General features: G+C 39.1%; 1 protein-coding gene across 2 annotated transcripts in view; it reads right to left on the bottom strand.

Moving 5' to 3' along the window:
• The window catches only part of tub (TUB bipartite transcription factor), a 56,414-nt gene that overhangs the window by 22,729 nt on the left and 14,110 nt on the right, over positions 1-19,575 (bottom strand). The window contains exon 1 of one of the 2 annotated variants that reach the window (XM_074667312.1): positions 4,275-4,707. The exons of the other annotated variant lie outside the window; for it this stretch is intronic. Coding sequence (XP_074523413.1) covers positions 4,275-4,312 — 38 coding nt within the window. The 5' untranslated portion in view covers positions 4,313-4,707. Of the gene's footprint in view, positions 1-4,274; positions 4,708-19,575 lie in introns of those variants that run through there. 2 annotated transcript variants of the gene reach the window in all.

The raw sequence follows: 19,575 nt of genomic DNA, 5'->3' as shown, positions 1-19,575 counted from the left end.
TCCTCACAGGACCTTTAATTAGTAAAGATAATTACAAATGAATTTGTCCCTAAATGCTTGGTTTTCATTCATCTTGGGCATTTGTGGTTAACAGCATGTTAAATTGTTTATAAAAGTCCCAAAGCTCATTTTTGGTTGCTCTAAAAACATTGGATCAGGGATTTTACAAAAACTGACAAGAAGCTGTTGAAAGCATACATGGCATCAACTGAGTCAACATAGCTTCTCTGCACCAAACAACACCACCACTTGTCTTTGAACTACGCTCAAGAAAGCGTATGAGTGAACATATGGACTGCAGCGTCAGCCAAAAGGCAAGCAGAGACAGTCTCATGATCGTAGAGCCCCTCGGCAGATAAATGATCTTAAAGCGTGTTATCAGAGTTGACTTTACTTGAATCAACAGGGTACACTGTGGGTTCCACTGTTCATAGAAAGCCCTGTACACTTTCTAACCAGGTTCACAGGGGCATAAGGAATGTCAACTGTAGACAAACATCAGGAGATATAGAGTAACTATAAAACCTTTGATACACCTCTCTGCTGTCAGTGTGCTCTGTGTGCTTCAGTATTCCTCTTCAAGCATCACCAGAAGCTGCATCAGTGTAGTAGAATCCTTAAAGCTATCCTCTTCTTTAATACTCACATAGCCGTGTAAACAGGATGTAGGAGAGTTCACTTTGAAAGGGTTCCTGTACAGAACCCTGTTTTTGTTTCTTGTTTCCAAAGAGACATTATAAAGATATAAGAAGTGTGTTGCTGCATCACATTTAAAAAGGAGGAAGTAACTTCTGTGGAGCTACAATCTTCAAATCCTCAGTCCTACTTGTCAGTTTTGGCTAGAGGAATGTGAAAGCTGTGGCAATTGTGGTTCTCCAGGTGTGCAGTGATCGTTTTTTTATATCTTTAAAAGCATTCTCGTGTTCCCTGCAGACTCAGTCATTGTTCTGTCAGCGCGTGTGTCGGGAGTTTCAGGGACCCCTGAGAAACCTCGATCATCCCTAATTAGAGTGCAGTGGATGTTTTCTGCAGGAAGCTGTAGGATGAGCTATAGCAGAGGAGAAAAAGGATGTAAGATGGAGGGAGAGAAGACTCTGCTGACTTTTGATAAGTGAGGGTATAACATAGTTTTTCTCTTGCACTAACTATTATGAAAACCCTTTGTTTTTTGAGTTACTTTTTTGGGCTAGTGTGCAAGGATTACATGCAGGAAAGGGGCCTTAGGCTGGATGTCTGCCTGCTTTATGGGTACACGACTTAACCACTCTACATTTTTACATGCCTTGTGACAAAGAGCTCAAATTTCTTCCAATTTGCCTTCACAGTCTTTTCCAATGTAAATCAGACACCATGCATTTTTCTGCATGTTCTGAAAAAAAATGCAGAAGTTTCTCACTTCACTTTTTGTTTTGTCTCAGAAAGTTTTTAAACAGCATTTCACTCCACAGCTGGAAACCGTTTGTTCTCAAAATGACAAATACTTCTGGATAGGGTGGATTATACTCTGCAGTGCTGACTGCAACACAGTTAAATAACAAATTTATTTCCAATATTATACTTGAATTATTATTCACCCTTTTTCACCTGTCAATTCATAATGTCTTAGCATGAAAAATAACAGAAGCAAATTGCTTTTCATTCCCCACTGAGAGCATAACAAATAGAGCCAACAGTTGATGTTTTAATACAGATGAAGAGCATTTTTGTCCTCTAACCCGTGTTAGAAAAGTCGATTCATATTAATTTTTTCTGTATCTCTGCACTACCGCCTGTATATAGATGACAAAGACCCACACGGATGCAATAAAAATGTCTTTACCTCCCACTCTGTGTCAGACATGCAGACAAACAAAGCACTCCATGTCTGCAATCAGGGTAATCAAGAGTGTGAATAGGCATCAGACGGGAAGATAATGACACAAACAGAGCTGCTCTAGAGGAGGTCAAACAGCTCATTACTGTCGGGGGTCTCTGGTCACTCCTGTCCCGCTGCGCACCAACGATCAGGTGTTCAAAATGCTTTGGATGAACAGTCAAAATAAAAGTTTTTTTTGCTAATTCTGTGAATTACTTGAAATAGGTCATCTGACTTCTGCACACACAGGAAGATCTGAAACTTCATGATTAAAGCTTGACCTGAGTTTTTAAATGTTAAAATCTTGAGGCTAAACGTTCTGAGGAGTAGACACCAACACAGAGGTTATCACATGCAATGTCACAGGCCCCTGTACACTTTGGTTCCTTTTATTTTTGAAACTGCTTTGTCCTCAAGCTGGTGAATCCTACATTTTTATCAGTTACTTGCTCTCTGAAAATCAGTTAGGGGGGCTTTTTTCTAAATACCTCCAAAAACCAGGTGTGCAAACTCATAATTTTTCTAATTAACTCAAAATCTAATTTCACTTCACTTTTCTTTCTCTTTGATCAGACTATGTTTGAAGACAAAGGTTTCAAGTCAATCAGAATTGTTAATCTCTCTGCATAACCTAATTGAGGTTAAGATTAATAGTAATAATAACAATAATAATAATAATAATAATAATAATTATTATTATTATTATTATTATTTATTATTATTATTATTATTATTATTATTATTATTATTATTATTATTATTTATTATTATTATTATTATTATTATTATTATTATTATTATTATTATTATTATTTTCTCTAACTTTTAATTAATAACGTTTCAATTGGAACTTGCAATAAGCATATTCTCGCAATTTAAATAGCCACTTAAATACCATCAACAAGTTTAGCATCTATGGCATTTACCGGCTGATGTTTTAGCAGCAGAGCTAGGTAACACTAGAGTTCACTACTATGGTAGGTTTTAAAGTTAATTATTTCAAAAAAGACAGTGTGAAAATGCAAAAAAAAAAAAAAATGTCATCACTTGCTTTGTCTGTTCTCATCTCTGAGTTTCTTTGTCAAAGAAAACCTGAAAGTCCATGGGATGTGCAAATTTTCTCCACCCCTGAAATGCTTATCTGTTGAATCTTCTCCTCACAGAGAAAACTGCAAAACTGCTGTTTCTTTGTGTGCATGTGTGTCCATGAGATATGATTATTTCATTTTGCCAAAAGTCTGTGAACGCACACTCAGTATAAATCCAATGAGATGAGAAAGCCACACAGTGCAGCTCTCTCCTTCATCTCTGCACAGAGGCCCATGTATGCTTTAGTGCTCACTGAGACAGCACCAATATTCTTGCTGCCCTCCTCCCTCTCTGACACACAAATGACATAAGCTGGTCAAAAAATGTCTTGTTCATCTCACTTTATTTGGAACCATTCAAACTCTTTATTATTTTCTAAAACAAGAAGTGAAGAGATCAGAATCACGGGTTCCACCTGAATCAGGCCTGTCACTGTTTTAGTTTTCTGGCATGTTTTCAGGTCTTTGCAATAAGGTTGACAAGAGTTCCACTGTGAACGCTGTCTATTATGTTCTTGATGCTGTATCATTCTGAAATTCATAGATTGCCTCAGTAACTTATAGCAACCACGAGCCAATAGCATGAAGGTAAGCAAGGAACCATGGCAATGGATGTTCAATCAGAGGAGCAAGCCAGCAGCGTTAGTGCTGCACTTGAAATGACTGGAGCAGATACAGGTTTTACAGCAGGGGATTCAAGGCTTTAACATCTTCAGATTGTACCATTTACAAGAAATAACAAAATATTTTGCTGAAAACACATGAACCAATTCCTACTCACACATGTGATAAAAACACACACACACACACACACACACACAGCAGGACATCTTGAGGGATTTTTAAAGTGAAGATGTGAGCTGCTAAATTTAGACTCATGCTAAATTCAAATTGAGTTTGAAATAATTACTTTTAACTGTGTGTAATTTTCTCTGTTTGTTAATGAAATTAAAGTTAATGCTACACATTTTACGATTTGATGAAATGTAGGGAGACAAAATACATTACTGGGCCAAACTGAGTCCTTAGAAGTAGCAGCTGAAATTCTGGGACTCACTATTGCATTATTTATTTTTCTGTGATTCTCCTCTAATTTACACACACACACACGTCTCCTAAAACACAAATATCAGAAAAACCTTCATAGTTACATCATCCAAAAATTCTGTTTCCATCCATTATATTTTCTTTGATTGTCTCAATACAACAAACCCCACATCCATCTAATCTCCCTGTCAGACACTCACATGACTAAACCCACAAACATGCACACACTGCTGAAAAACGAACACTATGCTCTTTGCTGCGTTCTCAGGAATGTGCTACAGTACCTGTAGGGGATCCAGTCGGAGGAGTGCTTGGAGCTCATTCTGTATCAATCACCCTGACTGCTGCTGCTGCTGCTGCTGCCTGGCTGCGAGGCTAACGGCCTGCGACAGCACCAGTGCACAAGTGGCTATGAGGTCTGAGAAGGACAGCGATCACAGCCAGAGAGCCCACATCGCGTATTCATCCTCTGCACACAGCTCTGTAATATCCCCAGCCTGCTTGGTTTTTTCGTCTTTGTATGTCCTCCAGCAGATGCCTAACAATCCAGACAGTCAGCCACACTCCTCATGAACGCACAGCACATGAAATAGCCGTTTTCTTCTCTCCCATGTGGACGCTTCCAGTCAAAGCCTCTCCTCTTCTCTCCTCTTCTACCATCCACTGCCTCTGCTCAATGCTCCTGCTTCTCTCACTCTCACTCTGTATCTAAATCTCCCTCCGTTTCTTGCCCTTTAAATCCCCCCTCCCCCTACCTTCCTTCCTTCCTCTCTGACCAAATCTCGCTCTGTGCCTCTCTGCCCAATCTATCTCTCATTATCTCCCATGCAGCATCACCTCCATCATGGAGTGTGAAGCTTCACACAGAAAAAAATGGAGAATCCCTTTTGTCTTTCCTCTTTGATGTTCCTTTCAAGCAATTTTCTACGGTGCCATCCTTTCTTTAACACAGACACACTCTTTCTTACGCACTGTGCTCCATGAGGCATGTCAAACAGAGGCTATGATGTGTTTTCTGCAACCATCATTTATTTATTCTCTCAGAGTAAGAGGCATTAGCATATGACTGTGCGGACTAGTGTTAACAGCCTTTAATTCAACGCTTTTTGCAGGCAGACAAAGACACCCTGTGATAGTGCCACAGCTCTGAACCGCTCTCACACACACATCTGCTTCCGCCCTCCGTCTGCCGCCCCTCACTGTCCCCACACAAACACACACATCACTCACTGTGTTCCCAGGGTTAGTCAGGAGTCCATCCATACACAGTGAAAGCAAACCGACTCCTTGAGACAAAAGTGTCTCACAAAGAGCAAGACTCAGCTTCATCAATATCAGCAAACATTTTTACAGTGTTGAGTGTGTGCAACACATTTTGTGCAAGTGAAAGCATCTGAAATTTATTTGGGGAAGAAAATCTACTGCCTGTGGGCACAGATGAAAGCATTAAACCATCTACTGACTCCCTACAAAACAGCCTCAGGCAAAACTGCATTTGCTGTATTTCATCATTTGTGTGTTTTACCAACTCCTACAGATTCAGGACATCCAATGCACCAAAAGCAGCCTGAAATACACAAATGTATTCAAGTGTAAGAGCAGCTCAGCAGATCAGACGAAAAGTGAACAGTAAAGCTGAAATGAAGCATTCAGTATTTTGCAAAATGTTTTTTAAGCCAAGCGAGTCACAGAGTAGAGTCCCTCCTGTGATCCCTCAAGCATTGTTTTTAAATTATTAACTGCACACCAAAACGAATGCAGAGTGGTACAGTTCAGAAGAACATAAATGAAACAGCAGCTAAAGCCAAAAAAGCATAGAATATACCTCTGTGCTAGTTACTGGGAGGTCATGGCAAAAATAGGATTACACATGACTTAGTTCCAATCAAGTCATCTGATTGGACAATAGACGTTTCATGAGTGCAATAAAAGCAGCATCACACCCAAAGTCGTGCTGTTACACTTCCTGTTAGCACTGAATACCAGCATCAGTCATGAATTTAGAGAGGCTAAAAGTAGCTGTACCATCACGCAGGCTCAAGTGTTTTATTTATACAGTATATCAACTCAAACTCAAACAAAAGCTCAAAGAATATATCTCAAACTCTCCCTACAGTGTTAAGTCTTGAGGGTAAAGTCATAGAGGAGGTTCATCCATACAAATACCTTGGTGTGTTACTTGATGACTCCCTCAGCTTCAAGCCCCATATTAACAATCTAGTTAAGAAAATCAGACTGAAATTGGGATTTTTCTTTCAAAACAAATTTTGTTTTTCCTTCTAGTCAAAAAAGCGCCTTGTCACTGCAACATTCTGATTGATTTTAGATTACGGAGATTTGTTGTATATGACTGCCTCAGATCAATGTCTTCGACAGATCGACGCAGTGTATCATGCCTCTCTGAGGTTCATTACCAACTGTAGACCTTTGACCCATCGTTGTGAACTGTATTCTCAAGTGGGATGGCCTTCTTTGTCCACTAGGAGGCTGGGAAATTGGTACACTTTAATTTATAAGGCCATCCTTGGACTACTGCCTTCCTACATTTGCAACCAGATCACTCAGAGATGTGTTGATTCCTATGGTTTGCGCTCAAACAACCTCTTGTTGCTTTCAGTTCCATTTGCCTGCACAGAACAGGGTAAAAGGGCATTTGTATACTCTGCTCCTTCTGCATGGAACATGTTGCAAAAAGACTGGAAATTAACTGATCTTGTTTCTATAAATGCATTTAAATCCAGACTGAGAGTACTTGAGATAGCCTCCTCAAATTGTACCTGTTTTTCATAATATCAATTTTGATTGGAAATCACCATAATTTTACTGTGTAACTTTGCTGCCTCTTGGCCAGGACTCCCTTGAAAAATAGGTTCTTAATCTCAATGGGACCTTCTTGGTTAAATAAAGGTTAAATAAATAAATAAATAGAAATAATAAAATAATAATAATAATAATAAAATAAAAAAATATTTTATAAGACTGAACCAAAAAAGGCCTCATGAGATGTTTCTCTTGTGAAATTTTTGATTTGTTTCATCTGATTTCCACAAATACTATAGACAACAAATCCTGTTAATGGCCTACATAAATGAAGACATACACCACGATCAAAGGTTTAAGAACACCCCAGTTTTCTCATTTTTAATTTAAAATCACACCATTTGATGCCCCATTGTACTCTGAAATGAAAGCATGGAACAAATGAACAACTGATGTTAAAAACTAAATCTAGGAACCAATTTATAAACTAAAATGTATAATAACCTTTTGACTCATCAAAGTAGCCACCTTTCCCAGGTACAACAGCTGGACACACTCCTGGCATTCTTTCTACGATTGAAATGAATACTCTTCTGAGAGTACTCCTCAACTAATTGCAGAAGTTCCTTTAAATGTTGGGCATTTGTAGGTTTCTCTGCTTTCCCTCTTCTTCCCAGCTCATCCCAAACCTGCTCCATTGGGTTAAAGTGAGGAGACTGTGCTGGTGGTTCACTACATGACTCCATGTTTACATTTGATGTCACACCTAAAGAACAGTCCTTCTGACTACTTGACAGCATCCAAAAATCCTGCTTGATGAACCTGAGATGTAAAACTTTGATTCTTCAGTCCATAGTAACTTCTTCCTGTCTTCAGTAGTCCATTGGCAGTGTTTCATAGCTCAGGCATGCCTCTTTTCTTTTCCTGACATCTAACAGTTGGTTCTCTTGCTTCAATTCGACCTGTCAAACCTGCATCTCATAGGTCTTTTCACAGTTGAAAGTGAGACTGCTTACTGTGACCTCTTTTAAGCTTGAAGCTGTTGTCATACAAGCTGTTGACTTTCACAAACTTGACTTCTGATTCTGTTGCAGCTTTGGGTCTGCCGGAGCTCTTTCTGTCAAAGTTTCCAGTCCCAGTTTCTGAGTGTCTTTTGATGCTGGAGGAAACTCACTGAATTCACCTTGACTTTCTTTGATATTTCTCAGTAGAAAAGACCTATTTCTTGAAATGTTTTGATGGTCTGTCTCTCTTCCATTATCAACTGCCTTTTCCTCATCATTTTTAAAGCATTTCACTATTTTATGCGGTACAGTACTTTTCAAAAATGCTCACTCATGAGGGCATGGTCCCACAGTGTGTTCAAACACTATGTTTATGCAGACACAGACAGGTGTGAGTATTTAAGAAAACTTGGGATACCTGTGGAAAATGGTAGCACCAACCTTCAAGGCTTGCTCAATCTCTATTGCCACAGAGCAGCTTTAAGCTGCTCAAGTTTTTCTGACAGTTTTACGTAATCCTGCCTCTTTTTTTAACTCTGACAGTTCACCCTTACTTTTGTAGCATTTCAAGCTATTCACTGGACTTAAACTGCTTGAGTTTCAATTCTTAAGACTTTGACCGATAGTTCATAATGTATGGCCAGAAGTGGATCGCCTTCTCTTCAGTGTTTAAGCCTGCTGCAGCTGCTCTACTGAAAACATAATGAAACATTGATTGCATTCTTTGTTGGTTGGCCCGTTGTAAATGTCAAGTCACAAAGGTGTTTCACTTGGACTTCAGCAGAAAGAAAGCATTGATAGAACTGACAGCAATAAAATAAACCAGCTTTCATAAGATTCCAAACAGATCGATGTCTTTCACAGTGTGTCTCCAAGACCACCAAGGATGGTTAAATAAACAAGCGGTCCTGAAGGTGTCACACAGAACACATCTTATCAGAAAGTTAGAGCACAACAGACATTTACATGTTGATAGCAGGAGCTGGTGACCTACTTAACAACTTAAGAAGAGTTTTGTTTCACTCTGTTAACTATGAGTCAAGTATAAGTGAACAAAATTAGTGAAAGCATGTTTGACAGCAGTTTGTACTTTACTGGAGTGGGCGGTAAAGTCAGAAGTCCCTCCTACACGCCTCTGCTGCTTTTTCTTCTGCGATTTAGGGAACTGTTACTCTGCCACAGGAGAGAAATCCTGATCTGCTCACATCCAACTCATATGAGAGGGATGGTTAAGTTTCTGCGTCCCAACCCAGGAGACCCATGTTCTTTTTGGGCTTTGTAATTCATCCCGTAATGTAATTATAGCAACGAGTAACCAAAGCGTGAAAATCTGCAGTAAAACAACCTGCATAATCAATCCTCTGTGGTGTAATTACCGCTGGTTTGGAGAAGCAGGACAGCTCAGTAATTATAGAGAGATCTTGTGTAACTGTGGACTGGGATTAAAGAGCATACGTCAAAAAGCATCAGCTCTGCCCCTGCCCTTGAGCAAAGAACCAATGATAGTTACATAATCCATAATATAACCCCAATAGAAAAATTAATCAACCAACAAAACTTTCTCAGAATTTGTATTGAAATAACAACAGGTCCTGGCAATAAATGTAAGTGACTGGTGAGGAGTGTCTGTGTGTAATGGTGTGCATCCTGCATATCAGCTGCTGAGATGAAAGTGGAATAAATGGAACAAGCCACTCCACAGAGGAACAGGTGTAAGAGCAGTACCCTGCTTAATATTTGATGCTGAGGGGAGGACTTTGAAGTTCACTTTTGGTCATGAGAGATACACAGAAGCAGGAAGGATGCTGACTTTCATATAATCAAATGAAAACACAAGTACAGAGAAGCTTCCTTAGAAAACAGAGCACTTTCTTCCTCCTTTTATCCCTCTGGACTGATAGCCAGTACAGCATTAAGGAGCGAATGATCAAATCCCTACATCAAATTTAATTTTTCCAGTCCAGAATTTTGTACTGTGTTTCCCCGGAGGCCTTTTATTGTTGGTAACAGGAGGCCAGCAGTATCAGTAATTACAATAATGGTAGTGGCACACAGTGACATGAAAACGGATCTCTGGCTTGTGTCTGCCAGTCATAGTCATAGGCAGCTGCAGAGCATACAGGCTTAATAATACATACAAGAGCCTGTGACGAGACTGCTGAGCGTCGTTTACCCCTGTATGACTCCACATGCTCAGTGTACATTTTCATCAAATCAACCAAAGCCCATGTGAGCTGCAGCTTTTCTTCCAAACCTTCTTTGTAGGACCTGCATCAGTGTCTTTTTTCATCTATCTCCTTTTTCCGTTTTTCTTGCTTTTCGTGATTTCTTCACCACCGATTAACTTGGTTCACAGCAACTTTGTGCTGCTATTCATCCTAAATAAGGGGCACTGCCTTCAAAGGAATAAGTTTGAGAAGTTGTGGACTTCATAGAGTTGCAGGCTTTTCTCCCTCCTACACTTCAGGCCATTCTCCTTCAGAGGTTGTATCATACTGGCGCTTTGTCACGCCATTTTGGGACCTCTTACTGAGGCACAGCATCTCCCTTTAATGCCCGTAAGAAACATACTGGGCTATCCACTTTGATGTCAACTTGTCCATGGTGTTATGAAATGCACAGAACAACTTCAGGCAGTTCAGTTTGGGGGAAGTCTTGTGACTTAATTGAGAAAGCCAGAAAGATTGCAAGAGGCAGAAAAACTTCGACCCCACTGTACTAATCCTGGGCCAAACCAAAAATTGGTCTTAAGGTCTATCATTCTGTTTCCCTGATTGAGGAGATGTAGTAGACAGAATAGGTGGTTAAAGCACCTCACCTTTCTTGCAGGTCACTTCATTGACAATGATACACTCAACATAAACGTTTGCAAGTAAGCATTCCTCCCAGTGCTCAGTATAAATATGCAAACCGCAACTGTTCATCAAAATCAACCACATGCTGCAAACTCTTAGTGATAGAAAGAGGCAGAAAAATGCATGTGACACTCTGTGACTATGTGTGAGAACCAAAAGGGATGTGACTAAGCCTGTACTTGATGACCTAGATTTAGAGCTAGTTTTTAACTCTGCAGATATCAAATATTAATACAGTATGTAGTTGGGAGGTTTTCTAAACTTCCAAGGAAAACAAATGTAGAGTTAATGCCAAGTAAGTGGTGTCAAAATGACAGAGGAACCCTTCTGCGACAGCCCCAGTGCCAGAGTATTGTTATCATAACTCTGAAACTGTTTGATCAACTGGAAAAATCTAAACAGTATGGTTCATTATGGTAATCACAAGCGTGTAGGGATGGGTACCTTTCACATTTGAAACGATACGGTAGTGATGCCCAGTACCTGGCAACCGGTACCGGGCATCACTACCGATTTTCTGTACTTTTTTGTGTTTATGTGGTAAAAAATATCACTTTGTTTAATGACTAAGTATAATTTTTCTTCAATTTAACATATTTATTCTGCATTATATAACCTTGCAATGCTGCGTTCATGTCCAGCATGAAAAATCACCTACTCTTCCACTCCCTCACTGTCACAAGAATCCATTTAAGCTGCGTTTCCACTAAGCAGTCCGGGTCGGTTCAGTACGGTTGGGGACGGTTTGGTACAGTTAGGCCTGATCTTGTTTGCGTGTCCACAGCAAACTGTGCCCTCTTGTGGTAGGGGGCGTGTAAGCTGGAGCTGTTAAACAATAGCGTGACGCCCTAGCAGCGCTACACAGTTTACCCCGTTAATAAATCCAACAAAGAAGAAAATCGCGACACAGTAAACAAAGAGCATAGATGGAAGACATGCAGCATTTCGTCCTCTCTGTGTATGTAGCTCTTTGATACTAAGTGCAATCAAGCTTTGTTTCAGAGAAGTCTGTGTGCCGCCAGGAGAAATGCAGCCGCTGTCAGGGGGTAAGTGACGATTCTTTTGACCAATCAACCGTCTGCAGTGTGTTGCTCCACCTTCCGAGAGCGGATCGGTTCAGTCTGGCACCCATATGGAAGGGTCCCAAAAAAGTAGGCCGGCTCGTCTCGGTTTTTAGGGATCCGTCCCAGGATAAGTCAGTGGAAACGCCGCAAAATGCATGCCGGACCGAGACGAACCGAACCAGTCTGCTTGGTGGAAATGCGGCTTTAGGCACCTAAACATGGTACCCTTGATTCTACATGAATTGGTACCTGGTACTTTTGACCGAATTCAGTGGGTATCTATAGAAGTACCTAATTCGGTACAAGCATGTGACATAGCCCTGCAACACAAAACACCGGAAATATCGCAAAAGTGCTTAACGTCCCCTGAATACGTTAACTCCTCATGTTTTTGCCCGATGCAAAAAATTCTAAAACTGACAGAGAGCTGAGAAGCTGTGCTTCTCAGAAATTACAATGTTCTGTTTTGCTTAACACCTAAAAAACTAAATTTCTTTTTCGTGTTTTTCTTCTTTTAAACTGCTAATACTTCCATAACATGTGCAATAATCATTTACCAAAAGGGCGACATACTCAGACAAAAGGCACCATCAGACCATTTAACAGCCATAATAAAAAAATATGTCCACAAAAGCTTTACTCTCAGTAGGTAAAGAGCTTTCATGTCAAGATAACTGAGCCATACAGCAAAACTCCAGTTACTGCATCAGTCATGTGCTGAATACTGAGGTTTCACTAGTGACATACAACATGTTAAGGATGCTTAGAAGAACAGAGCACAAAGTCATGATCCTTACTTTACTTTTCACTTAGCAAGCATAATATGGCAACTCTCAGGTTTTCATAAACCGGAGGGCCATAACTTCCCCCTATGAGCACTTTCAGAATGAGTTCCATCCAGTCAATTTGTGACATCAGTCATGTCAGTTAGATCTTGTGTCCCTACAATTCACACAGGAAAGAGCTTTATTTCTCTCCCACATTCACAGCAGCCTTGGTGCCGGGCTCCCTGACACACTGTTATAACACATTCTCAGCCCTGAAATGAAAACTTGTGGCAATTAGAACAAAACTGTGGAGTGACTCACCGTTGCTTCTCATAACGTCACACCACACATGGGAGAACGATGCACTTCAGAGGGGCTGGAGGCGAGCCAAGAGAAGCAGTAAGTTGGTGTAAGATGATCAACTTTTAATTATGGTGAAAAGAAACGTATCAGACTGTGCACCCACTTGAAAGCTGCTGCAGTTTTGATGTTGGGCAGAAATAAGGAGTCACAGAGATTTAACTGGTGCTTGAATGTCTCAACCTTCATGCTTTACTCAAATGCCTGTCTTTTGAAAATGCTTTTTATTGAAAAAGGGAATGAATGCATGCTTAATGAAAGACTAAAGGCACTAAAACTTTAGTCTAGTGCTTCACTCATTGGAAAACCGTATTTATAGCAAACTGGACCACCATTGTTCTTGCTTCTGTCTCAGGAACGCTTCCAGAAGCACCACTGGCTGTGACAAATGCTTTCAGGCCTTTTCAAAAACTGTGATTACATCGCATATTCAGACTCCCCCTGACAGTCTACTCGAGAAACTGTTTTCAAATCTCAGTCACAATCAGATAGCATTGGCTTTTACAATTCATGGTGGAGTAGTGGAGGAACCACACTGCTTTATAATTTCATTATAAACACATCTTGCTTTAATGGGTGAAACAGAATAGGAAAAGCTAATTAAACTTTTGTAGCGGCTGATTAAAAAGTCCGACTTTCAGTAGAAGCAGCCCACAGAGGGTTTCTATAAATCAGCAGCTGTCTTCAGGCTACATCCACAAATTCTAATATCTTTTGTTCCTCAAAAATTGTTTTCACTCAAATGAAAAGAAAGTTATTTTAGTTTGTGTCTTACACAAAAAGTTAGATTTGACAGTTGCTGTGAAACTGAAGATGATGATGCTACAAGAGTGAGAGAAAGACAGAAACTTTGTGTTTTGGACAAAAAATGGAAAAGTTTTAACAATATAAGAATGAAAAGTTAATGTGCACTAAACAAAATGTGTGTCCTGTGCAAACTGCACCTGGGCCTTCGTATGTTTGTCTGGTTGCAGCAATGTGTAAAAGTATGCTTAAGCATCAGGTTGTAGTTGACTCACAAACACACACACACACACACACACACACACACTATCACAGAGTCTTTGTATCAACAGAAATCCTCGTATCTCGTCTCTCTGTGGCCCAGCAGAGGGCATGCATAAAACATGATTTGGATTAGAAAATGTCACGCTGGATGAAACATTGTTCCAGTGTCCCAGTGAGGCAACCAGATGGACTGTTCAATACACCAAAGATCCTTCCTCATATAGTGTAGTTTTATAGGTGTGTCTGTATCTACTGCTATCACCTGTAAACACAACATTTTCATCAGAGGGCACATATTAACAGATTCATATTTATCATTTGATGGTTTGTTTTAAAAAATGACAGCTCAATCTCAAGCAGTGGCATCATCAGAATGTAATTCACTACTTAGGTTCAATGTAACATCCATTGAACCTAATTTGTAAAGGTGCTTTGAGGAGTTTTCATGATGTGACCCCTGAAAAAACTGTTTTTTGTTGTTAAAATAAATAGATGGGGCAAAAATCTTATTTTAATTGATTTGTTGTTGTTTTTATTGTTGTTGTTGTTCAAGACAACTGTTTTGCAGGATGCAGAGTGATGAGGCACTCACTCGGTATCGGAATCAATTGGAAAAAAAATTTAATCAACTCTGATTTATTACCATAAGTTACTTAAAGTGACCAGATGCATTGGTTTATTACTAATTATTATTAGTAAGTTAGTAAGTAAGTTTATTATTAGTAATTATTACTAATTCCAGACCTTATAAATGTTAAAAAAATTGTAAATGCGCACAAGATTGAAATCTTTTGTCCCAAAGAGCTTTGAAGCATTCTACATTGCCAAAAAAAGTACCCTTTTTGGCTGATCCCGCTCAGTCATATCAGCAATAAGTGCCAAACAACTTTTCAAAGAAAATGGAACAATTTAAAGAACCCCAGACTTTCTCCCAATCGACAAACCTTTTCAGTGGAGTTCTGAAAATGACCCTTACTGGTAAGTGCAGAGTATTGATTTATTCTTTAAATTTTTCAGGAAAAAAAAAAGTATAGAGAAAAATTTGTTACTAATAATCTTATTTAATGTGAGACATAAAAAGGCATTTTTTCAGAGCAGTTAAAACCTCCTCACAGCAACGCAGTAACTTACTTTGATATTTATAGGGCACTAACAAACCCTCTTGCCTGTAAAATGTTCCTCTAAAGTTAAATATTACAGTCTAATATATTCTGAATCATGTCATAATGGATGGATGGTTTGATGGATGGATTCCCAAACAAACAGTATTAATCTTACTAATTAATCTTTGTTAACAAAATCTTAAAACTGTCACAGAAACTCAGTGAGTGCAGACCTCCACAGAAGCCCAAAGTTCTCCATTCTTCTGTTGTTTTCTAAAGTCAGATCTGGATATTATCCAAATCTAAAATGGTATCTTTAGCTGATGATTTCACATATTGACCAAACTCTACTCAGATAAAGCAAGTTCTTTCTTCTCTTTGATCCAACAAACTTAAAAGTAATGTGAAGAAGCATAACCTGCTGAGTAAAGGTTATAAGACGCTGCTACAACATCAACACTGCTTCAACGACAGCCATATATCTAAATGAATCACTGAACCTGAACAAAGGCTACATGTCTTGAGCTCTGCACAGGTTGTGTTTATGGCAGCTTTTTTGTTTCATTATGAAACCACTTGTATCCATGGGCAACATACAATAAGAGGCAATTGCAATTCTATGACAAGAGGCACAAAACCCATCTTGGGCAGATGAGTCATCCCTCTCTTAACGATCAGTGTATACTGATGTGTTTACATCACTATGAAGTCAAATTGTGCTCAACACTCACAGTGTCATTTTACATCTTTTCAAGTAATGCAGCATCTTTTAAGACTTTTTTTAGGATATATATATATATGTGTGTGTGTGTGTGTGTGTGTGTGTGTGTGTGTGTGTGTGTGTGTGTGTGTGTGTGTGTGTGTGTGTGTTGTGTGTTATGTGTATATAGAACAGCTTAGTATTTATTACCCGTATGTGGCTGTACAGAGTCAAACTGTCTCAATTCCACACAGAAACAACGCAGGGCATGACATCACTGCTGCATTGACACTGTTGGTTGGATGCCATAAAACAGAACATGGCGGCAGGAGCTGGGAGTGTGATTTATCACAGTAAAAGCATTGGATTTGGACTAGGGCTGAACGATTTTGGAAAATAATCTAATTGCGATTATTTTGGACCAATACCGCGATTGCAATTTAGCATGCGATTTTTGGGGGGTTGTGTTTATCTTCTACATTATTCACTTAACACAAGCAATTAATCGTTCTATAGTATGACCAACACAACATAGCATAGTGTAAGATACAAACAATTTTTTCTGTTTGCCTGGCTGACATGTCATGTTTACAAATAACACATACCTTTACTTAACTATTACAATCACAGTAGAATAGTGACTGATTGATTTAACTGTAGGCTTTACTGACCTGTAATAAAATCATCATTAATTACCTTAAAAAAATCAGAGAAAGGAACAAAGCACTGCAGAACAACAGGCCTATTATGAACAATAAAATAAAAAATAAATATGAACCCCCTCATGGATCTCGCATAAAATACAGTGCAGAAATGTAAATAAGACTTAACCTCTGGCTCAACCGCTGAAATATGGCAACATGTGGAATGCACTTTTTTATAAAATGAAAAAGAAACACTGTGTGAGCATAAATGTCAAAATAAATTGTATAAAAATCTTACTGATCTCTCATTAGTAACAAAACACAAACTAAATTAAATGCACTTTAATTTTTTTTGTTTTGTTTTTTAAATTGCAGCCTTTGCGATTTGAAAATTCCATTCTATGACATTGCGATGTCGGTTTAAATTTAATTAATTGTTCAGCCCTAATTTGGACTCAGCATTGCCAAATACTCAGAATCAAACAACTCGAACTAACCTGACCTGTTCAACCATTCCTAATGAAAATTCATATCCATGTTAGAGATTCACAAAAAGAGCCAGAATTGACTCTGTAACACAAGCATTCCCATTTTACAGTCAGAAACAAAGGTTTTTGGGTGCATATCAAGGACATTAGTGTTCATTTGTCTGCAATTAATTTTACTTCCAGGCATCTCTCATTTTCAGTCTAAAACTTAAATGTCAATACATTTTCGGAAACATATATTTAAACTCATTCTTATTATCAAATAACTACTTTTATAAATCTTTATTGATTTTTTGGCCTTTGCCCTGGACACATGCTCATGTATGTCCACAATATCTGGCCAAACTGTCGTAGTCTTTACCTCCACATTACCATAACATTAAATGAGCAACAAAAGAGAGCAAAAACGATGGAATCAAAAGAATAATTTGTCCTTTCAGAGGTCAGTGACCTGCACTTTGTTCAAACAGCGGGCAAGAGCCCTTCCCACACAGTCTGACGCACACACACGCACTGTGCCTCACACCCCGCTGACAGAGAGGCAGCAGAGTGGCAGAGACGTTAAATGAGGGAGTCGTCTTGTCAGGTGCTGTACAGTGTGTGAGCTCTGTGTCTATCTTTAGAGGATTGAATGCATGTGACTCACTTTTTCTGAGCTGCTGTTGCTCATACTTATTGACCTTCTTTATATTCCCAGCTCCTAAATTAGTCTGTGTAAAGCAACACAGTAACTAGTTTGAAAACCTTGCAGCGATTATACACCATGACTCAGAAGAAGGAAAATATGAGTTAAAGGACACCTTAAATCAAACGACTAGCCTTAAACGACAGTCACCCAGCACAACAGAAGTCAATCTTTTTTTTTCAATCCATGGTAAAGTAAAATACCTTTCTCTGGCAAATTAAGCTGACTGTCATTCTGGCTCTCATCATTTCACGGATGAGAGCACAGAGCGAAAGACCATTTTTAATTCACTGAATATAAAATGAGAAATTGAGGCAGCACTGTGGTGTGGTGTGGTGTGGTGTGGTGTGGTGTGGTGTGGTGTGGTGTGGTGTGGTGTGTGCAACCCTTGCATCCTAACTCAGCATCTTTGCAAGAAGGCGGTGATCACGCGGCCGCCTCTGACACACGATCTTCTGCCGGTTCGCTCTCGTGTCCATGGCAACAGCAGAGACTAATTATCATTTAAAAGCTCACTGGAAAGCCATTCAAACAAAATACCTGCTCCAGGAAAAGACACATGTACCAACACATCATATCTTCATCCTCTTCTTGGCACAGCTTGACTGACTAACATATGACTGTGCCTGCAGCATATAGTTACAACAATATGATACTGCAGAGAGTGGCAGGGTTTATTTTCCTATACCGACAGGGGGACTCAGTGAACGGTGACTGAAATGTGTGGTGATCACCTTTAGACACAAGGGGGTGCTGTGTAATAGCTTGTAATAGTAATAGGTTTGTATCTGCTGTCAGAAACCTCACAATAAATGCTTCAGTCTTTACGTGAGGAGGTGAATTCACAAGTACTGTACATTTTTTACCAGAGCTCTAACACACATAGTGACTTATCTCTTGGTTGTAATCTATTCATCTTCTTAATCATGTGTTAAATGTTAAAGGATAAGATAATCCGGTCTAAAGAGAATCCATGTCACTCAATTCGTATTTAAAAGGGAGAATTGATAATAACTACTTTTTCTGCCTCGTGGGATGATGTAATCCATCCTCACAGCTCTTTTCAATATTACTCTTGCAGCTCAAACAGATGAAATGCATTTACTTTTTCTCATGCAGACAAATAAGTACATTTCATGGACCGAAGATCAATAAATAGAGGCTATTACCAGGCTGCCCTCCACTCACAGACACAGACAAACACACACACACACCTAGTTATGCCGTGATGGTGACAGAAACCCTTCACTCACTGAGTCATTACAAAGTGATGTTTTCTGTTATCTCCATTCTCAATTTATACGGTGAGAAACTCATCAAATGTTTATGAAGGAGAGTCAACAGAGGACAAACTGCTCGAAGGAGAATGAAAGATCAACAGAAAAATAAAGAATAGACGCAGTCTGCCTCATTGCTTTGTGCAATGCATTGTGTGATTGTGTTGAAATCTTCAGCCTGCTTTTCATTTACACCTTAACACCTTTTAATTAGTAAGGAATTCTGTGTTGGGACAAGAGGGTTTGTACAAGAGGGATATACACAATGCACGTGTGTCTCCCGAGAGATGTGCTTCAACCTCACATCGATCCTCACTCACCGGCAAGATAAACAAAGGAAGGCATTTTGTTGAGGAAAAATGGACACAGTGTGAAAGGAAAACTTAATGATGAATATGGGAGTTGCATATTTTCAACTAGTACCTAAATAGTGCAAACAGGATGTAGGATATATATAAGATGATGCCATATGGGCTTTTAATGCTAAGTTGCTATGATAATCTCAAGCTCAAAGGACAACAACTCAGAAACCTGAGTCTCATCTGTTTGGAATCTATCTATCTATCTATCTTTCTATCTATCTATCTATCTATCTATCTATCTATCTATCTATCTATCTATCTATCTATCTATCTATCTATCTATCTATCTATCGAATCTATCGACACTTACACAAAAAACATACATATAGATAGATAGATAGATAGATAGATAGATAGATAGATAGATAGATAGATAGATAGATAGATAGATAGATAGATAGATAGATAGATAGATAGATAGATAGATAGATAGATAGCATATTCACCCTGTGACAAATCACTGAATAACATTGCTACAGGGAAACAACTGTTCATGTATATTTTGTGT

Source organism: Halichoeres trimaculatus, unplaced genomic scaffold, assembly GCF_033239565.1.
Source record: "Halichoeres trimaculatus isolate MK-OKI-2021-1 unplaced genomic scaffold, fHalTri1.1 fHalTri1_scaffold_3, whole genome shotgun sequence".
Lineage (NCBI taxonomy): Eukaryota > Metazoa > Chordata > Actinopteri > Labriformes > Labridae > Halichoeres > Halichoeres trimaculatus.
The sequence above is the reverse complement of the archived record's forward strand: the minus strand, read 5'-3'. Positions and strand labels throughout refer to the sequence as shown.